The following is a 20503-nucleotide window of genomic DNA, read 5'->3' as shown; positions in this document are numbered from 1 at the left end:
CAAGCCCCCCAGTTGCTCTGGGCACGGCTCACCCAAGCTGCACTTGCTCTTTCTCACCTAAAAGCCTCTGGGGAGCATTGCCAGAGTGGGTGTCCTGTGGTGGTGTTTATGACCTGTGGTCTTCACGTGCGCCAGGACTGTCCCGTGGAGCATGAGACGGAGGGAGGATTGTTTGGAGGCAGAGTAGTGGAGTGGATCCTGGTGGGCTGCTGGGCACGTGGCCATCTATCCCTCATGGCACCCTCGAGCTCCTGCCGGGGCTCTGGGGATACTGGGGATACCAGTTTGGCTCTTCCAGCCCCATCAGGACCTGCAGTACAGAGCATGTGCCCCTGCCTCAGCCTCTCCAGCACAAAGTCCGGGCTCTTGGCTTTGAAACCACCCTTATCAGCAGTTTCTCAGGTGCCAGGCCGTGGGCTGGAGCGGCACGGGCGCAGGCCTCCTCCTTTCTGTTGTCTTGGCTGCTGGGTAAGGAGGGGTGTGCTGTGTCAGGGATGGAGCATATGCTGGAGCTGAGGACTCTGTATTCCTGCTGGGAGCCTGGGCTGCCCTCTTAGGCTATCCCAGCTGGTGCTGGGGTTCTCTGAGCCCTTCTGTTGCACGAGTGGTACACCTGAAGTAGGCACTACAGCATTCTTACTACAGGTGCAGGTATTTCTGCAGTATAATGCCAGGTCTCTCTGCCCATCGCTGTAGATTTATTCCCTCTCTTCATCCACCTTCTCTAAAATTCCATTACAAATTGCATTGGGATGTAAGAAAAGACAGGGAACCAGGCTGGCGGGTGTTGGTGATTTTCAGAGGTAAGGTCTTCTAGGCCAAGCTCAGTTGTCCTATGGCACATGTCCATCTTGGGATGGAGGGACATTTAGCTGTGAATCTGCTGTCACTCTGGCTGGGCTGTGCTGTCACTCTGCCTGGCCTTGTGCAATGGCTCTTCTCCTTCCAAGTACAGGGCGTCACTCACCTGGATGCCCCCATGAGCTCCCTCCCCGAGGGCTGTGCCACTGCCATCCGTGGGCTGGAGGAAAGCACGAGGTGTCTGCACAGCCTTGCCCTTGGTGTCTGTCAGGTGCATTGGGGAGGAAGTGTCAAAAGCCAGCGAGTGCTTTGGCTGCGCCGTGCCCGTAGGAAGGGTTTGGCTGCGATACTGGTGTTGGGGCCACTGTGGGTGCTCCCACCTGTGCCTCGTCCCCTCAGTTGCTAAGAAGTAATCTCCTCGTGGCTGGGCAACCCTATGGGTGAACAAACGATCAGGTTCTGGCTGCAGGCAGCAGATCCAAACTTGAGACCTGCTTTTCTATCCTGGCTGTGCCAGCATCTGTTCTGTGGCCACAGGCAAAGCTGCTCCTTGCTTCCCTGCCCGCTGTCCCCTTGCCAGTCTCACACCACTAAAGCCCTGGCTCCTGCTGCAGCTGTTTTGTCTGTCCCCTCACACAGAGAGGCCCTGTTTTTTGGGGGCTGGTCAGGGAGTGCTAGTGTAACTGAAAATTATTTATTGCCAACAAATAAATGTAAAAGGAGGGTTGTGAAATTACCAGAGGTCTGAGACATCTGTCAGCAGCTTTTAAGGGCTCAGCTGTGAACCAGGGCAGTATTTAGTGTCCCTCACTGCTTGTCCTGAGCTCTTATGTGGGATGAGCAGTATCCACTTGCTCCCCACTTCCCAGGTTGACACAGTGACAAAGGACAGTTGAGTTTTTGCATAAAGGGTCTTCTCAGCTGAGAACCTCAAGATGTGTTGCTGTCCCTATAGGAAGGACTTCTGAAGCCTGAGCATCTGGATTAACCTAAATGTGTTTTGGGTGCGTCGGGTTTGGTTTTTAAAACATTTGTGTTTGCTAGAGTCTCTGCAAGGCAACATGAAGAGCAGTTTTGGGTTTGATGTCCAGGAGCTTGACTCCAGAATTGCTGATGGGTTGGAACTGGTGCCCTGGGTTAGGCTGGTGTGCCCTAGAGGGTGCCAGGCATGCACGGCTTCTGCTCACCACGGTCTTGGCTGGGTGGATGGTGTGTCCAGCTGTCTGTCTGCCAACACTGTCACATACCTCCTACCTTGGTCTCCACTATGAATTGCTGGATCATCCACGCTGGCTTGGCTGTGCTGCCTGGAGCAGCCTCCTTCCCTCCCTCCCTGCCTGGCTGCAACCCTTTGTGTTTTGTCTTCCGAAGCCTCTGCAAATGCTAATTAGTCTTCTCGGCACCTCAGCGAGATAAGGGATCCCTGTTCGTATCTTGCAGATAAGGAAAGCAGCAGAACTTGTTTGAAACAATCTCCTCCCTCCCCCACAAAGATGATTGAGTCTGTGGCACACACCCCTGCAGCCTGTGCCCCGGCGTCCTCTTTCACTGCGGTTGTGAGGGCACCACTCTTTGGTCCCCAGAAAAAGCGCAGGAACATCTACGGCCGTGAGGCTTCTGAGCTGAAGCAGCTGGAGGAAAAGGCTGGATGCCATTGCTGTGAGCGCTAGGGCAGCAGCATGGTGGGAGCAGGAGCTGGGATGGGATATTCACAGGGAGAGAGGGAGCTCTGCTGCCTCTAGCCCAGGAGATCGGTGCCTAATCAGGCTGCACAGCAAGTTCAGTTATTTCTTTCTGCAGTGCCAGTCATGACAGTGCTGTTAGAGCAAGCAGGGGTGCTCTGTATGTGTGGAAAACTGGGCTGGCTGAGGGTGCTGTAGCTCCTAGTGCCTTTTGAGGCTGTTTTTAGGTGGTGACATCTGTGAGCATTGAGGGGAGGATTTGGGGGGCTGTTTTGAAAGCACTTGCTCATCCTCCACTACCAGGAAAGTTCAAAAGCCTTGTGGCAAGCTTTGTGCAGTAGAGCTGGGGTTCTCAATGAAGTGCATGTGGAATAAATGAGGGACATGTGGGACTGCCACTTCTCATGCAGGAAGCAATGCAGGTGGGTTGGGGAGGTCCTGCAGGAAAGGGGAGGATCCAGGGACTCATCTGAGAGCTTGGACTTTCCTGGAGTTGAAATCCCTGTGCAGATGCCTTAGAGAGAGGAATCGGGGAAGGGGAGTGAACGTGGCTCTGTCCTGCCATGTCTGACTCTGCCTTATTGACACTTCAAAGCCTCCAGCTCTGAGCAAGGCCGGGCCAGCAGGATGAATCACCGGTTTCAAGGCTCGGAAGGGGACCGGTTTTGATCATCTAGGCAAAGTTGTCCAGCCTTGCACAGGAGATCAAAGGCAGCTTTGAGCAGAGCTGAGTAGGCTACTTAGGGTGTTTCCTGGGGCATCCCCAGATAGCCTCTGCATTCCACCCACCTCCCACCCTCACCCTACCCCAGTCAGGGCTGCCTTGCTTTTAAACAAAGCCAGTGAGTCAGCGGAAAAGCTCACTCCTGCCGGCTGTGTGGCACCTGGCATGGGCTGCCCCTCGAGGCAGGGACAGTGGGCTCTCCTGTGAGCACCAGTGTCCTGGAGGAGACCCTCGTACCTGGTCCTTGTGGGGCTGGTTTGTGTCGGGCAGTGACGTGCTGCTCTGTGTGACTGTGTGCCCTGTGTGAGCCTGATCCAGAGACCTTGCAGCCAAACCTGTGAGGGGGGGAAAACAAATCGAATTTCTATTTCTGCCTGTAAGGAGGTGATGTGTGAGCAGGAGCCAAGATGGGTCATGGTGGGGTTGAGGTCTTGACTTCCTGTGAGGTCTGTGGTGGTATGAACCCCAACAGTTACACTCTGATATGTTAAAACACCCCAGAGGCACTCTGATGCCTAAATACTTCTGGCTGTAGCAGGATTTGGTCACTTCATGGATCTGGTTCCTTCTCTCTGTATTTTCCCTGTTATGAACTTGCTGTCCCCTGCTGGGATGCTGGAGTTCAAACCAGGAGACAGCAGTGCCCGTGTGTTCATCCCTCCACTGAGCCCTCCTCTGCACCCTGGGGAGGGCTGGCCATGGCGTCATGATGGGCCTTGGCTGTTCAAGGGCGTTTGCTTTGCTGTTCAAAGCAGATCAGGTTCTCCGTGGTGCTTTGCAGAGCCAGCTGAGCTCCTCGAAACCCCTCCTCCCTGGCTGGCAAGGCTGAGTTGGGAGGGCAGAACTAAGTCGGGGAGTGCCTTCCTGCAGCAGGATGGGGTTAAAAGTCCATCTCTTGGCCACCTGGATTGATTTTCTGATGTTGATAGGGCCCTTAGGAGACACAGGTCGGAAACTGGCTCTGTTTCCTCTTCACCTTTGCCTCTTAGCCCTCCTTTGCTGAAGGGGGAGCTGGTTTGCTTCCTGCCTGCTTCCCTCCAGAGCCAACATTCCCACAGCCCTCAGCTGTGTTTTTAACAGTTTTGTTCTCCTCCTCCTCTTGCAGAACTTACGACTCCAGCAAAAGTGGTGAGGGCTGCCAACCCAAGACAGCGGAAAGGAAGCAAGGTAAGGCTGTACCTGCTGTCCCTCTCTGTGGCCTCCAGCATCTGGTGCAGTTGTCAGTGCTGCGTGAGCATCTTGAGGGCCTGGAGAGCAGACCCCTCCCTTGGCAAGCCTGGTTGTGGAGGGGCTGACATGCTGGCATGGCTGCTTGCAAGGGTGTGGAGGAAAACATTGTGATTCTCCATCTCTTCAGCATTTTAGTGGTCTTGCACGATGCCTTGTCTGGTTTTCTGCCCAGCTAGGCAAGGGAAAACCTTCTTACCTCCTCTCTCACAGGGAGGTACTTGGAGCAGTCCTAGAAAACCTCTCCCCCCACTGCAAGGACACCCCAAGTTCCTTGTGGGCTCAGCCTGTGCCCTGTTTTGCAGTGCAGGCAGGGCAGTGGTAGTGGTGTGTCCACAGGTCTCTTCTTCCCTGTGCTGTCTGTTCCTCACTGGCACATGGAGAGCCAGGGTAATTGATTTCAAACAAAGCAACTCCTTTGGAGGAACCTGGCCAGTCTGTTCCAGGAGATCAGTGTGTGATGGAGGGACAGACTGCTGAGGAGGTTACATGCAGCCGGGGCACAGCAAGGGACATGGGTTGTTGGTGTTGGCTCCCAGCAACCAGTGAAGACGGATCTGCAGCTTGATAGGACTTCCCTTATCTTTTCCATTTTGGAGAGAGGAGGACCCTGGGGATGGAAGGTGCTCCTGTCTGTGAAACAGGCATGGCCCTGCCCTAGAACTGGTTTTCTCAGGAAACCTGCCTCCTGAGGAGAGGAGCATGGCACCTGAATGTAAAGATGTGATGTCCTGAGGAACTCAGTGACTCCAAATTAATACAAAAATAAAAACCCCACAGGTGCAATGAGGAGTTTCTGTGCCCAGATAAACTCAGTGCCCAGCCAGGATTCATTGGTACCTGGGCAGCTGTTTGGGTTCTTTCCTCTGTCCACTGGTTCTCTCTGAAATGTGAAAGGTAGAAATGATGGCAGGGGTGAGGTCATTTACTGAGCAGAGAGGTGACCGGTGTTCCCCATGTGGACATGGGGTGACTGGAATGAGGGGAGATCCCATCACCTGCTTGAATTTTCTCACCAGTCCTGCTAGGCAATCTGTTTGCTTTGTTGTTGCTATGTGGATGTAGTTGGGCACTAAAGTGGAACTGTGCTTGGCCGTGACCTGCCACTAGGTGGAGGAGGTTCTTTAATGGGATGTAGTTGCTTCAGGTGGATTTAGAGTGCTGGAAGCTGAGCACTTTCCCTGTCCGAGGGATGGTGCTTATGGTGAGTTAACCTGGGCTGCTTGCCTACCAAATGCTGCTGCTGAGGCAAAATGAGGCTTGCAGGACTGGTGACAACCTTGTTACAATCGCTGATAGACGTAGTTTTTTGGGATTAATTCAGGGACCCTGCCTGGGGGGGAGAGGGGCTGTGTGTATGCAGTTTGGATGTCACCCTCAAGCCTCCCAGGGACAGCTGTTTGTGGGACGGTGGTGCATGGAAGGGCTTCTGGCTTCCCTAATGCAGGGAACAGCACTAACGGGACCTTTCTCTTTGGATTCCAGGTTGGTGACTTCGGTGATGCCACAAATTGGCCAACACCTGGAGAAATAGCCCACAAGAGTGTCCAGGTGAGAACACAGAACCATTGCAATGAGCAGGATAAGGCCCTTGCAGACCTCTCTGTCCCTCTGGAAGCACTGGCTGAGCCAGGCCATTTGGGGTGCTGAGTGTCAATGTGGAGGCAGCCAGGAATAGTGTGCAGGGGATTTCCTTTTAGGGCTGCCCATGCAGCCGACTCCCTCCCTCAGTGCTATTCTGGGAACCTGGAGCCCAGTCTAAACCTTGGGCTGGGTGAAACAGGTAAGGCAGCTCTCAAACCCACTCTCCTCAGGGCTGCTTAGTGCAGGAGGGGGCCTGGGCCAAAGTCAGGACTTCCATAGGAGGAACTGAAAATGTGTGAGAAAAGGGCTGGTGTGTCTGAAGGGCTTGGCCCTTCCTCTCCTGCTAAGGGACCTGGGTGTCATTGAAACCTTTCTATTTTTGGATGCTGCTCTGCCAGCCCCTGATTGTCTGTCACTCACTGTTTTGCCAGACTGGTCCCTTATAGGACACTCCCATCCAGGAGCTCCAGGCCTCCCTGGCAGTCCATCTTGGTGTCTCAGCACATCTTGAGCATTTTGCAGCTCTTGCCCTGCTCATCCATAAGCTCTTCCAGAGGAGCAGGACAACTCTGGGAGGTGCAGAGCAGGGATGCTTCCAGCCTAGGACAAAGCCTTCCTGAGGGGACAGTTGGGTTCTACCTTCAGCCCTTCCTTTTTCCCACCTCTCACGTCTTTCCTGCACTGGTGTGTCTCCAGCAGCCGCACAAAGCACCAACCCTTCGGAAACTGCCTGTCAAGAAAGACATGAAAGAGCAGGAGAAGGGGGATGGGAGCGATGGCAAAGAGAGCCTGAAAACCAAATCAGATGAGTCGGGGGAGGAGAAGAACGGTGATGATGACAACCAGAAGTCAGCGCAGAAGAAGAAAGGTAAGGCAGAACCTGATGAGGGCAGTCCCCCGGCCTCAGCCTGTCTCCCCCTCCACAACCCAGGTGGAAGCATCCACTGCCTTCCCTGGGGGCCATGCTGCAGGAAACAATCCCAGTGTGGGGACAGCTGTAGTGAAAGGTGTTTGCAGACTTCAAAGGAGCAAAGTGTCATATTGGTGGGAGAAGGGCCCAAGTAGGGGTGTGACAGGAACCTGCCCTCCCTGTGCTCTGTGGTGGCACAGAACAGCCCCTGACTGTGGGTTGTGTCAGCTGTGGTTGACATGTGGGCTCAGTCTGTTCTGAGCGGGGGCAGAGGAAGGACAAGTGCTGTGGCAAGTACAACAGGAAAGGTCTGTGTCATGTCCCTTCATGCCTGAGAGTCCTGGTCAGTGCCTTTCTGCATCCAGCAAGGCCTGGAGGGATGTCCAAGGACAGGGTCTGTCCAAAAGGCCCTGCTGCTTTCTCTCCTCCGTGTGTGGGGGCTGTGTGGCAAGAGAGGGCTGCGGGGGAGGAAGCAGATGCTCTCTGAACCTGTGTCACACCCAAACCCTGTCCTTTTGCAGGCAACAAACACAAGTGGGTCCCTTTGCAGATAGACATGAAGTCAGAGGTGCCTAGGGACAAAACCGCCTCTCGGAACAACCGGCAAAACGAGCAGCACAGGCACCCCTCCAACAACCGCAGCGAGCTGAAAGGTGGGGGCTCAGGCTGGGGACCTGCTCCCTGCCCTGGCCGTGGGGCACAGCAAGCCCTGATGCCCAGTGGGCACATTTCCTGCCTTCAGAGGGCTCCGGGTGCAGCGGGCTTGCTCCAGGGAGGTGCTTTCATTCTGTAACACTCCTGCCTCTCCTTCCCTGTCTGCTGCAGGCTGGCACCCAGACAACAAGCACGAGCGCAGCTGGCAGGACCACGACGAGACCTCCAGCGTGAAGAGCGAGGGAGGGGCCGTGCGAGGGACCTTCCGGGGCCGAGGCCGGGGCCGTGGCAGGGGCCGTGGCCGTGGCCGAGGAGGTGATCGCTGTATGTGTGGTCTTGTGACAGCAGGGAGAGAACTGAGCACGTGACAAAGTGTGCACAGCTCTGCGTCTCTGTGTGTGAGAGATCTGGGCCTCCAGAAGTGGGCTGGGAAGGGCAGAGCACTGTAGGGATACAAGGAAGTATTGTGGCAGGTCATCCCAGCTGATAAGTTGAGCTGCTTTTAACAAAACAAAAAATTCTTACTAGTGTTTTAATAAAAGCAAATGTCTTCCCGCTACTCAGGCCAAGCTGTTCTTCCTGTTTTCTCTCCCTTGCAGTACTTCTGTGAGCAGGAGTTGAAACATGTTGATACTCTGTGTAGGCTTTATGTCATGTTGAGAGCCAAGCAGGAGGCGTGTCTTGGATAAGGAAGAGCATCTGCCCTGGCATTGGACTGGGCAGTGTCTGTGCTAAGCCTCACCTGGATTCAGTATAAGGCCTTTGTGTGTCAGCTGGGCTGCCCAATTGCTCCTGGATAAGAGGGCTTCTGGCCTCTCCTGTGGCAAAGGCAGAGAGCATGCGGATGAAGGATGTGGGTGCCCCATCATGGGCTGCGGTGGGGTCCTCAGGAACAGTGCAGGGAGAACTATTTGTACAGGAGTCCAGCCCTATCTGGCAGCACAGCCTGTCTGGCACATCCCAGTGTCTCTGTGCTGACCCTTACTGGTATCCCACAGGGCACTTTGACTATCAGTATGGGTACCGGAAATTCGAGGGCTCGGATGGCTCCCGCACCCAGAAGTACGCCAGCAACATCACCTACTACTTCGACAACATCAGCAGTGCTGAGCTCTACAGCGTGGACCAGGAGCTGCTCAAAGACTACATCAAGAGGCAGATGTGAGCACCACCTCTTGTCCTTGCTGAGCATTGGGGGGGGCGGGGACTGCATGGCCAATCCCATGGGAATGGTTAGAACTGAGGTGTGTTGACACTCTGCTTCACTTACAGCACCAGCTTGCCCCACATCTGGGCTCCCCAGGCTTCTCCCTTCAGTAGCTTAAGTGGGAGGGGGCTATAATTCCTTAGGGGTTGCCCAGGGGACAGTGACTTGGAGCTTCCTCTCACTGACATGTTGTCCATACAGAGAATATTACTTCAGCGTGGACAACCTGGAGCGAGACTTCTTCCTGCGCCGCAAGATGGACTCGGACGGCTTCCTCCCCATCACCCTGATCGCCAGCTTCCACCGAGTGCAGGCGCTGACCACCGACATCAGCCTCATCATCAAGGTGAGGGCAAGGAAAGGTGGCCTTTCCTTCTTGTCCTGCATCTCACCACCCTTTGTGTGGTGCCTGTTTTCTGTGGACGAGTTAGCCCCTCAATGTGCCAATGCTAAGTGCTAAGTTAACCAAGTATCCCATGGTTCCAGGCTCTGAAGGACAGCAAGGTGGTGGAAATTGTGGATGAGAAGATCAGGAGAAAAGAGCAGCCAGAAAAATGGGCTCTACCTGGCCCTCCTATGGCAGACTACACTCAGACTGACTTCTCACAATTCATCAATTGCCCTGAGTTTGTCCCCCGGCAAAGCTTCCAAAAAGAGACAGGTGAGCACTGGGGGAATGTGGAGGGAGGTGTTGGGATGCAGTGCTGGGACTGCAGCAGGACTGAGACCCTGATAGTCAGGAGTGTTCCCCAGGGCAGGGCTCTGCCACTGGCTTTCTGCCTGGTGGTGGGAGCTGATCTGAGCTCTGTCCTTGGACCCTCAGAGCTGCCTCCATACATGGGGGGAAACATGAGAGATTGAGTCTTGTGGCTTTTCCTCTGTGGGGGCTGAAGGCATTCAGGGAGGGTCACTCCTGCTGGAAGTCTCTTGGCTGTGCCTGGCAATAGTCTTATGGCTGCTGAGTGGAGCAGAGGACACTTGAGAATCCAGCTTTTCCTTACTGGGTGAGGAGATACCGGGCACAAATTGGGCAGCAGGTGTAGAGCTGTCAACCAAGTGCTGGGGAAGGGTCTGCTGTCCTTCATGGGCTGCTCCTGCTCTTGTCACCCCACCCCATGGGGGCTGGCAGGAGCCCAAGCCTGCACCTGAGAGCCCAACTGGAGAATCTTCTTGGTCCTGTTGTAAGAGTTTTGGCAGGAGAAGATCTATTCCCACTGGCTCCAGACTGTCTTGGGAAGGTTTCCCAGAGAGCAGCACAGCATCTGCCTTAGGGCTTTGTGTGTCTGGGAAACTGTCACCTGCAAAGCTTTGTGGTCACTGGAGATTCCCACTCCAGCACCTGTGGGCACTGTGCTGGTAGCCTTGACCACAGGATGCCAGCTAGTCCTGCAAGCTGTGCTGTGCTGCTGGAATGACTCCTCCTTTGGTCGGATAATTTGTAAGTACACAACCCCCCAGGCTCCCTCCCTCCCTCTAAAGCACCTTGTGGCTCTTTTTGGCTCTAGAGTCTGCTCCTGGCTCCCCACGCCCTGCCAGCCCTGTCCCCACCAAAACAGAGGAGGTCAGTAACCTGAAGACAATGCCCAAGGGCCTGTCCACAAGTCTGCCGGACCTGGATTCAGAGACATGGATTGAAGTGAAGAAGAGGCCTCGGCCTTCCCCAGCCAGGCCCAAGGTAGGTGGTGATGTAGGAGCTCTTGGAGTGGGGGAGTGTCCCAGTTGTTGAGGTGACTTGAATCATAAGTTGGCAGGCCTCAGATCAAATAGGGTATGTGAACCCCTTTGGAGCTGCTCCTCAGTGGTGTGAATAAGGTGTTCTGGCCGGGGTAAAGAAACAAGGGGCAATAGCTGGATCTCTTGTTACTTGTTTCGCTGTGTGGTCTTTACCCTTGTATCACCCTTGTCCCCTTATCTGTAGAAACCAGAGGAGTCAAAGACACCGCAGCAGCAAAAGCAAAAGGACCAAGATGAGCCTGAGGAGCTCGACTTCCTCTTTGATGAGGAGATGGAGCAGATGGATGGCCGCAAGAACACCTTCACCGACTGGTCAGATGAAGATTCCGATTACGAGATCGACGACCGCGACGTGAACAAGATCCTCATCGTGACCCAGACACCTCCTTACCTACGCCGGCATCCTGGTGGGGACCGGACTGGCAACCACACCTCCAGGGCTAAAATGAGCTCGGAGCTGGCCAAGGTGATCAATGATGGGCTCTACTACTACGAGCAGGACCTGTGGACAGAGCAGTTCGAGCCAGAGTATTCGCAGATCAAGGTGAGAGCGGCTGATCCAAGGAAGGGAGTGTGTGTGGGCTGTGGGGAGCCTCACATGCAGCAGGGTGGCTGATGGTTAGTGTGGGGTGAGAAGGGCAGTACAGCAGGTTACAGCCCACTCATGGGGTAGAGCTAAGCTGGGATTAGTCCTCTTGCAATGTTTGGACTTCCTGGTTCCCAGCATCGTGCCCTGCCATGTCAGGGATAAACACAGCTCTGTAACAAGATGTAAGGCTGCAGCCAGGTAAACAAATGCCAGTAGTGAGGTGACCTGGAACATGGGGCCCATTGCTCTGCTGTCTGCCAGGGTCTTGGCTGGCAGTGCCAGATCTGTGAGGGGAGACAGGTGTCTGTACTATCCAGAGCACCCTGTGCTTCATAGCACAGTCTGTTGGAGACCACACATATTGGGGACAGGTTCATAGATGGCTGGGCTGCACTTGGCCTCTGCTCTTCTCCGTTTTGGTGTCAGTTTGCACAGACACGGGCTTTTTATAGAAAGCTCATCTGCTTTGAAATGTTTGAGTCCCAACTTGGTGACTCTCACAGTTGGGGACTTGCCTGGACTTGCTCAGTGACAGAAATTATGGCTGGAAGTGGGGTGATTTGTTGGAGCTACAGCTGAGCTCAGTGCTTCCATGTCTGGTTCATGGCCCATGGCTGAAGCAATGCTGCTGTCTGGGGTGACAGAGGCTGTGGGGGGAGCAGGTGACAGGGAGAGTGTGTGCTGTGGGTGTGGGTCCTTCAGATACATGGGAGTGTTGTGCCCCACTGCTGGCGTGGCTGTGGGGGTGTGGGGAGGGAACTCTGGGGACACAACACCATGGCAGTGGCAGGGGGACCTGGCTAAGAACAGGTCACTGAGCTCACCTTGAGCTTTCACTGCACCAGCACTGGCCTGGGTGGGTAAAAGCCTGAGAGAAGCAAGTGCTAATTAGTGGAGCTGCCTTGAAGGATCCCTGGAAGCTTGGGAGCAGCAAGTGGTTCACAGTTCATAACTGGACTGTGCAGTGCCCAGTTTTCTGTCTGCCAAAGCTCCCCTTCCTACCTCTGTGCAGCAGGTCCCCCTCTGGGCACCAGGCCCTGTGGCTGCACTCGGGGCCCAGTGCTGTGGCTGTTGCACAAGCAGAGCCATGGTTGTGATGGGGTGAGGGCAGAAGAGGGCAATTGGTTGCTTCACCATCTTCCTCTTACAACACAGCAAGAGGTGGAGAACTTCAAGAAGGTGAATATGATCAGCAGGGAGCAGTTTGACACCCTGACCCCAGAGCCCCCTGTGGATCCAAACCAAGAAGTCCCTCCAGGTCCCCCCAGGTTCCAGCAAGGTAAGAGTTGGGGCATGAATGGGTTGGACTGAATTTGTCCCTGTTCCTTATGCTGAGAGGTTCTTGAAGGTTGGGTAGCAGCTAGGGAGAAGGAATTTGGGACCACAGGCATGTGGGATTATCTTTCCCAGAGTAATTATGTTCTTCCAACTGAATGTTTTGGGGCTCCATCAGAGGAGGTGCAAAAGAAGGGGTGTCCCAGTGGAGTGAGGAGACCTTGGCAGATTTGGATGTAATTACCCAGATGTGACTTTCCTCTTGGACACTCTCTGAGTACCTGGAAGGCAGCTGCCTGCTGGACCTTGTTTGCCTGTGTATGCCCCCAGTGCCATGTCCTTCTCTTGGGAATGGGGGGTTTGTTGCTGTAGTTTGCCACTAGAAAGCAAATACCTTGTGGGATCCCTAGAAGCTCCATCCTTTGATCTGCTGCTAGGCTTTGGGTTTTCTGACCAAGCTGATGTCATGCTGGATTTGAAGCTGGTCGTGTGGGAGGGCTGGTTTATGTCCCTGCATTCCTCCCCTCCCTACTTCCCATCTGCCAGATGGCAGAGACACTCATGCTCAGAGCTCAGCCTGACCTGGCTGGGGGGGTTTCTCCCTGCAGTACCTACAGACGCTTTGGCCAACAAGCTGTTTGGAGTCCCTGAGCCTTCCACCATCGCCCGGTCTTTGCCCACGACTGTACCAGAATCACCCAACTACCGCAACGCCAGGACCCCCCGCACCCCCCGCACGCCGCAGCTGAAGGACCCGACACAGACGCCCCGGTTCTACCCCGTGGTGAAAGAGGGCAGGACGATAGATGCCAAGGTAGGAGCCAGGGCTGGGCTGCCTGACGGGAGCTGGGGTGTCCCAGCTGGGGCCTAGGGAGGAAGGGAACACATCCCTGATATACCGTGTGTTGCAGACTCCACGGAAAAGGAAGACAAGGCACAGTTCGAACCCTCCGATGGAGTGCCACGTGGGCTGGGTGATGGACTCTCGGGAGCACAGGCCACGAACCGCCTCCATCAGGTACCAGGGACATGTGTGCAAAATCATGGAGCAGCCAGAAACGGGAAAGGGAGCGAGTGTGGGAAGGAAGGGGGAAGGCAGCATCTGCTCTTGCAGGGGAAGTCTCCTCTTAGGTGACTGCAGAAAGAACTAGGACCAAACTTGCCCCTCCTGGAAGGGCTTGGGGAAAATCTGAAGCCATAGAGAACAGCGAGATGAAACTCTGTTAGAAACATTGATTCCCTTCCTAGTAGGCTATTCCATGGCTCAGATCCCAAGCCCAGGATAGACAGTCACCAGGGAGTCAGTGGGACCAGCAGACAGGTGCCATGGGGTGGAGGTGGCCCCACTCCACTGTTGGCTGGGTGGTGCCAAGGAAGGGTGTTGACAGGAGTCTCTCACGCTCAGCTCCAGCCCCTCGGAGGGGACCCCAGCTGTTGGGAGCTACGGCTGCACCCCACAGTCCCTGCCCAAGTTCCAGCACCCTTCGCACGAGCTGCTCAAGGAGAATGGCTTCACACAACACGTCTACCACAAGTACCGTCGGCGCTGCCTTAACGGTAGGGACGCTGAGGGGGGCAGGGTGTCCCTGCTCTGCTGTGTTGGGGGCAGGAACTGCCACAGGGCATGGACACAGACATGGGCAAGGCCCTGTGGGACAACCCTGCTGGCAGCTGATGTGTCTCCATGGCTTGTGGAGAGCACGGGCTGCAGTGTCCAGCACTGGGGCTGGGTGTAGTCACATTGCCACGGGGCCCTCCCGTGCATAAGCCCTTGACTCCCTGGGAGAGGATCTGCCTTGTAATTGTCCCCTCTTCCCAAAACAGAGCGGAAACGACTGGGCATTGGTCAGTCCCAGGAGATGAACACGCTTTTCCGGTTCTGGTCCTTCTTCCTCCGAGATCACTTCAACAAGAAAATGTATGAGGAGTTCAAGCAACTGGCTGTGGAGGACGGAAAGGAGGGATACAGGTAGGAGGGGAGGAGCAGAGTGGCCTCTCCTGGTAGGGGAGTGAGGGAAGAAGGGTTTGGCCTTTCACAGGGCTCACAGCAAAAGGCAGCAGCTCTGCCTTGCTCGAAGGTGGGTCTGAGGTCACCCTCAAGTCACCTGCTGCTGGTGCTCAGCAAGGCTCTCGCCTCAAGAGCCTCTGTGCCCTATGTTGTGTGCACCTCTGTGTGAGCCCCCTGTGCTGCTCTGTTCCCAGGTATGGTCTGGAGTGCCTTTTCAGATACTACAGCTACGGGCTGGAGAAGAAATTCCGGCCAGACATATTTAAGGACTTTCAAGAAGAGACCATCAAGGATTACGAAGCTGGTAGGTGCCTCCTTTGGGATTGGCAGTGATGTAGCCCAGCTGCAGGGCTGCCACTGGGCCTCTTCTCATCATTTTGGGGAAGCCACATAGTGCTGTACGTTAACGTGTGCCACAGGGATCAGGTGGACGTCCTGTTGCTCACTTTGCGCGAGGGTCAGTGGATGCTCACTGTCCTAAAGAGTCCTGGGGGATGGAGGAGGGCAGTGGGGGGCTGTAGCTCTCCCAAGGCATTCCTTTAGACACACCAGTTCATGTAAGTTTTCTCAAGGCCCTGCAGTGGCTGGGCCTTGTCACCACCAGGTCAGCTGAGCTTGGAGACATCCCGAGTCAAGGGAGCTTCCCAGGACTGTTGTAGGTTGCTTCCCTTGAGGTTTTCCATCTTGCCTAGGTTGTGCCCACCAGCAGGACAGGAGGGTTTGTGGGGAATCCTGGAGGAAAGATGTCTGACATCTGGTTTGGTTTTTGTCCTGCTGACATCTGGATTGGTTTTCTTTCCCTCCAGGGCAGCTCTATGGGCTGGAAAAGTTCTGGGCCTTCTTAAAATATTCCAAAGCCAAAAATCTGGACATTAACAGCAAACTGCAAGAATACCTCAGCAAGTTCAAGCGCCTCGAGGACTTCAGAGTAGATGTGAGTAGACACAGCGCCTGCACCACACTGATGTACCTGCAGACAGCCCTTGGCCCCTCCAAGGATGGAGGATTTTGGGGGGTTCCCAGGTGGTGGCAGGCAGGGGAGTGGGAGCAGTGACATCTACTGCTTCCTGTTATTGCAGCTGGGCTGGGAACAATCTGCAGGGTTGGAATATTGTAAATCCACTCAGAGCGGGATGAGGGAGCTGGATGAGCCCATCCTCCCTGATGAACTGAGGATGGAGAAGGAAAAGGGAGCCTTGATGGTTTAAGTAGAGCCAACGTTGTGTGGAGCTTCTGCTCCCAGACTTCTGGACTGTGCCCCTGTGTGGGAAGCAGGTGCCTAAGAACAAGTTATCACCATCGTGCTTGATTGGAAGTCAGTCAGTCCTTCTGTCAGCAAATCTGTCAGTGGGAGGTTTGGAGAGGAGGGCAGCTGAGTGCTTGGGACATGTATGTTCCTTGTGGGTCAGGGAGAGAAGTTGCAATTGGAGGCTTGCAGGAAGGCTCTTCCCTGATCCTGGGGGAGGGCACCTGCATTGGGAGGAGGCTGTGCTGATGCTGAGGTGCTTCTCTTCCAGCCACCCATGGGGGAGGAAGGTGGACACAAGAGATACCCTTCGACATCAGGGGGAGATGGCAGGAAGCGCTACCCATCCCAGTCTTCCAGCAAAACGGTCAGCCAGTGCCCATCCAGCCAAGCCCACGCCTCACCCAGCCAGCCTGCACAAGAGGATGCCAAAAACCTGAGCCAGCAATCCCCTGCCCCATTGGCTGCAGAGTCGCAGACAGTGGGGAAGTAGAGAGGCTGCAGCGTCTGCTTCCTGCCAGGGGATGGGGTGGGTTGGTGGGGGACTGGCTTGGAGAAGGGAAGACATGAGGGGTGGGACAGGAAGGGAGCTGGAAGGTGGGTGCCCAGGAATAGGCTGCTTGGGAGAAACTTCAACGCACATGATCTTCTCTTGTGGCTGGAAAGCAAAGACTATCTACATCTAAAACACCATTTTGCTATTACAACCCTGACCAGAGCCAGACCCGCTCCCAGCAGACCCACCCTTTCCTTTCCCTTCCCTCCCCTCCTGTGCACACACTCATGTCTTAGCGTCTCTTCAAAAAAAATGTGTTCTGGCTGGGTTGGAAAGGGGAGATTTTTTTATTATTATATATATATATCAAGTTTTAAATTATTGCTAGAAGTTCGTCTGGATTTACCAAAACAAGTCTGCTCTGTGTGGCCCCAACGACTCCCCTCTGTGTCCCCCCTCGGATCTCGCGGGGCAGCCGCTCAGGAAGCTCGGAGGAGCGAGGTTCCCCAAGTGGGGGACCGAAGCCACAGTGTGTCACGATGCTGCGGAGCCTCTGATCTCCATGACCCGGCTGGCGTCTCCCATTCCACGTACGGCGGTGCCTCTCCCGACACCGACCACCGCGACAGGAGCATCGCCCTGTTCGTCCTCCTGCTCCCTTCCGAACCCCAACGTCTTCACCTTCCCAAGGGTCTGGCTCTTCCCTCTGCCCACCTCTCCCTTCCGTCACGGACAATTTGGAAGTCAACCAAAGGACCTTTGCCAAGGATAGGCTTGTTCTGACTCCTTCCTGCGAGGATGGCTGGTTGGGAGGCTGGCAGGCACCTGGACTCGAGCCTGTGTGGACGGTGCATCCGCTGCCCCAGGAATGCCCATCGCATGCAAAGACAGGACTTTGCCGAAGGAGCTTTTCTCTTCCTTTTCCCTTGGAAAAAATGACATGACATAAAAAACCCCACAAACCCCTCTAAAAAAAATGACAACAAAAAAACTCTTTAAAAAGACACATTTCCCTTTTCTTTCTTCCTTGGAAATATTATTGAAGAAAAAAACAAACAAAAAAAAAACAAACAAAAAAACCCCAAAAACACACAAAAAAAAGTTGCCTTATGGTGGAGCTGGACCGGGGAGGCTTGTTGGTTTCCTGCATCCTGGGGTGCACTGGGCTCTTGGCCCCCCCAGGCCCAGAGACTCCTCACGGCATTGCTGCCGAGCTGATCTTCCCTGCGGCCTTTCCTCTGACCCCGCAGCTCGCTCGGATGCCTCTCCTGTCATGGAGCCTCCCTGCCAGGCCTGAGTCTCCTGGGGAAGGTGCCGAGGGCAGTCAAATCCAAGACTTGTGCTCACGCAGTAGTTGAAGCTGTTCTGCTGTGTTTGTACCATGGCAGCCTCCTCCCCACGACAGCAACTGAACGTGCTCATGGCCTTGCTCAGACCCCCCGGCCCTCTCCGGGCAGGAGGTTGATCTGCTCCAGTCTGTGCTTCCAGTGTGGTTGGGGGGTGAGCACGGAGATTGTCACAGCAGCTGGAGGGACTGGTCCTTGCTGTGAGCGAGTGGGAGAGCTGGTGTGTTCCTGGTGCCACTTGATGCTGTAGCCTGACAGGGAGTGATGCAGCTCTGGGAAACCTGTCCCACAGCAGTTGCTGGCTCGGGGCTGCTGGTGCGACTTGTGCAGGGGCGAGCAGGAGACCTGCCCAGCACAGGAGAGCTCTCACTTCTCACTTTGTGTGTTGTGTTTTGGCAGGTGGCTGCGTGGAGCCTCCCACTCAACACAGTCCCTGTGCACCCCCCAGGGCTCAGATGACACCATGCAGCTCCTCGCTGGGCTGAGGCAGGGTGTGGCTGCAGAGCTGCTGTGGCATTTATTTGATTGATCCTGCTACCCCACACCAGGTGGGCTTTGGCAGGCAAACCCTCCCCAGCCTGTGAGCTTTGCAAGGGGCTTGTGTCAGAGGAGTGAGATCTGAGATTTCCAGTGCTACCTTTGGAGTTGCTCCAGAGGTAGCACTGGAAAGTTGTTTCTTTCCAGCCAGACCTGCCTGCCTTGCTGCCATTGTGCTCCATCTCCTCAGTCCCTGGAATACCTGCTGTGCAGGTGGCTTGGCTGTGGCTCTGGTGCTCCATTGCCTGAGCTGCAGAACGTGCTCCTGTGTGCTGTGGAGCGGAGCAGGCATGCAATGGGTGGCTCCAAAGGTGCAGCTCATTGTGTGACCCTCTCTGCACCATCACAAGCTGGTACCGAACAGCGTTTTCCCAAAGGATCCAGTTGATCCAGAGCTGCATCTCAGAGTCATCTTTCCAGGGCTGTCCCTATGCAGCCATGGGACACGGGGCTGAGCAGCCAGGAGCTGAGAAGGAGGAGCAGGAGGGGGAGCACGGTCAGGCTGTCATGAGCAGTGGCTGTGGGTGCTCACCAGACCCTGGCTGAGGTCATCACTTCCCAAGCTGACACTGCCTCAAGGATGCTGCTTTGGTGGGGGGAGCTGGGCTGGAGTGAAGCGGCTTCGTGAACTGCTGCTAGAATTGACAGCACGGCTGGGTTTGAGAGGCTGGGGAGCTGCTGCTTTGCTGTTCCCTGGTGGTGTGATCCTGCCCTGCTCCATCCACCCCTGCTACGTCACCCTGCAGCTGGTACCACTCACAGGCCAGATTCCAGCAGGCCAGCCTGCCTGAGGCCATGGATGCTCCACTACGGCAGCAGTGCTCTGGGGTTGTGGGGTGGGAACTGGGCAATATGGGCAAAAAGTTAACACTTGTACAGTGCTGTGGCCGTGACTGTTATATCTGGATTTCCCCTCTTGTGAGCCAGAGTCAGATCTCTTGAGGTTACGGATGTAGCCAGGTTTGTCCCTGATTTGGGAAGGAGGAGGCTGGATCAAGGACATTGGAGATGTGTTGCTGGTTGTTTGCAAGTGGAAGCGGGTCTGGATGTGCGCGGGTGGCCCCGTTGCCATGTCCTGTGCTCCTCTTGTGGGTGCGTGTTCTCTTTTGAAGCCAATTGTCTGCGTTTTAGCAACAAACATAATAGGAAATGAGGAGGAATGAGCTTCTGCTGTGGAGTTGTTGCTTGTGGAGCAGACTGTGGAATTGCTTGGGTAGTAGAAGAGGTAGAACGTTTCCCCAAGAATTTCCTAAAATCTGAGTTGATTTTAAATAATATTTTCACTTCTGAGCCTGAGACTCTAGTCTCAGAGTTTTCCCTTCCCCCTCTGCCAAGTCAGTGGTTTGTCACCTTAGTGTGTGCACCTGTTTCCCAGGGGAAGGTGGGTCAGAAGAGCAATCCCAGTGGTCCCACCACCCTCCAGGTTTGTGGACTGTGTGCCTTGTTTTACTGTCTGTCGGACAGCAGCGGGCAGGGCAGAGCAAAGGAAAGATGGACATGACAGCCTGAGGCAGCTGTTGCTTGCTCCCACCTGTCTTCCTCCAGGTGGAGGGAACACAGAGCCGTTCACTCCTGCTCCGTGCAGGGGTGGGTGCTGGCAGAGGGCAGGGAGCTCCTTGGAGCAGTGTCCTGCACCCTGTGCTGTGTCGCCGTGGCCAGGCCAGGGCTGCCCAGGTCTGTGCCTGGCTGCAGGAGGCACCGCACATGACTTGTGTCCCACCTGGACGAAGGGACAGCTGTCCAGAGGGGGGTTGTATTTGAGGAAGTTCTTGCCCTCCTGTAGAGGATGGAGTTTGGCCTTGCTTTTAGCTTGGATCCTTCACCTCCCCGTGTTCTGTGCTTTTTTTGATTTTAGAGGTCTGAGTGGTTGCACGTGTGCTCCTGTGAGTGCTGATCCATCCCGCAGCTCGAGAGGGCTGCGTGGTGCTGGTGCCCAGCTGCTGGCACAGCCTGGAGGGAGCCCCAGCTGCTTTTGGAAAGGTCTGAGGGAGGCTGAGTCGGGAGGGGGAAGTGCTCCCCTCTTCTCAGGAGGTCCCCTAGGCTGCCACAGCTTGGGGCTCCTTGCCGAGCTCAGCCCATCTTTGGGGTGCAGGTGGCTGCAACAGGTACAGAGCTCTGGCGTGGGGTCAGGAGTGGAGGTAGGTGTGTTTCAGAGGAGGTTTTGTTGCTTTGCCATGCTCATTTGGGAAAAAAAAAAGTAATAATACTGCTGCTCCGTTTTTGCCTGTCTGTCCCTCTTCTGCTGCCCCCTTGCACCCCTGATGGGGGTCCCTTGAGTTTTGGGAACTGCTCGGGACTGGTCGACTGTACTGTAACAAACTGACGTGTTTAACCTCAGTGTCCTGCCACGTGTCTGCATGGCAGTGCAGAGGGGGCCTTCTAGCTGTTAATGCCTTTCCAGTTATTTTGTCAAAAAGAAAAAGAGAAAAAAAAAAAAAAAAGGAAAATTGTGTATGTAGCAAGCTGTGTTTGCAATGCTTATT

The 20503-nt window shown here is 55.0% G+C and overlaps 1 protein-coding gene across 5 annotated transcripts in view; it reads left to right on the top strand.

Moving 5' to 3' along the window:
* Window positions 1-17114, top strand: part of LARP1 (La ribonucleoprotein domain family member 1) — a 34698-nt gene extending 17584 nt beyond the window's left edge. For 4 of the 5 annotated variants that reach the window (XM_027682385.1, XM_027682386.1, XM_027682383.1 and 1 more), the window contains 18 exons: window positions 4313-4374; window positions 5920-5985; window positions 6715-6886; window positions 7450-7581; window positions 7754-7906; window positions 8581-8743; window positions 8991-9135; window positions 9276-9450; window positions 10295-10464; window positions 10708-11067; window positions 12268-12391; window positions 12996-13201; window positions 13299-13405; window positions 13793-13944; window positions 14212-14356; window positions 14590-14699; window positions 15202-15329; window positions 15913-17114. In XM_027682385.1, coding sequence (XP_027538186.1) covers window positions 6763-6886; window positions 7450-7581; window positions 7754-7906; window positions 8581-8743; window positions 8991-9135; window positions 9276-9450; window positions 10295-10464; window positions 10708-11067; window positions 12268-12391; window positions 12996-13201; window positions 13299-13405; window positions 13793-13944; window positions 14212-14356; window positions 14590-14699; window positions 15202-15329; window positions 15913-16134 — 2616 coding nt within the window. In that variant the 5' untranslated portion in view covers window positions 4313-4374; window positions 5920-5985; window positions 6715-6762 and the 3' untranslated portion in view covers window positions 16135-17114. The remainder of the gene's footprint in view (window positions 1-4312; window positions 4375-5919; window positions 5986-6714; window positions 6887-7449; window positions 7582-7753; window positions 7907-8580; window positions 8744-8990; window positions 9136-9275; window positions 9451-10294; window positions 10465-10707; window positions 11068-12267; window positions 12392-12995; window positions 13202-13298; window positions 13406-13792; window positions 13945-14211; window positions 14357-14589; window positions 14700-15201; window positions 15330-15912) is intronic. The other variant, XM_027682384.1, reaches the window with a different exon arrangement.
* Window positions 17115-20503: the final 3389 nt, after the last annotated feature.

Source organism: Neopelma chrysocephalum, unplaced genomic scaffold (genome assembly GCF_003984885.1).
Source record: "Neopelma chrysocephalum unplaced genomic scaffold, ASM398488v2 Primary Assembly neopelma1_63, whole genome shotgun sequence".
Lineage (NCBI taxonomy): Eukaryota > Metazoa > Chordata > Aves > Passeriformes > Pipridae > Neopelma > Neopelma chrysocephalum.
The sequence above is the reverse complement of the archived record's forward strand: the minus strand, read 5'-3'. Positions and strand labels throughout refer to the sequence as shown.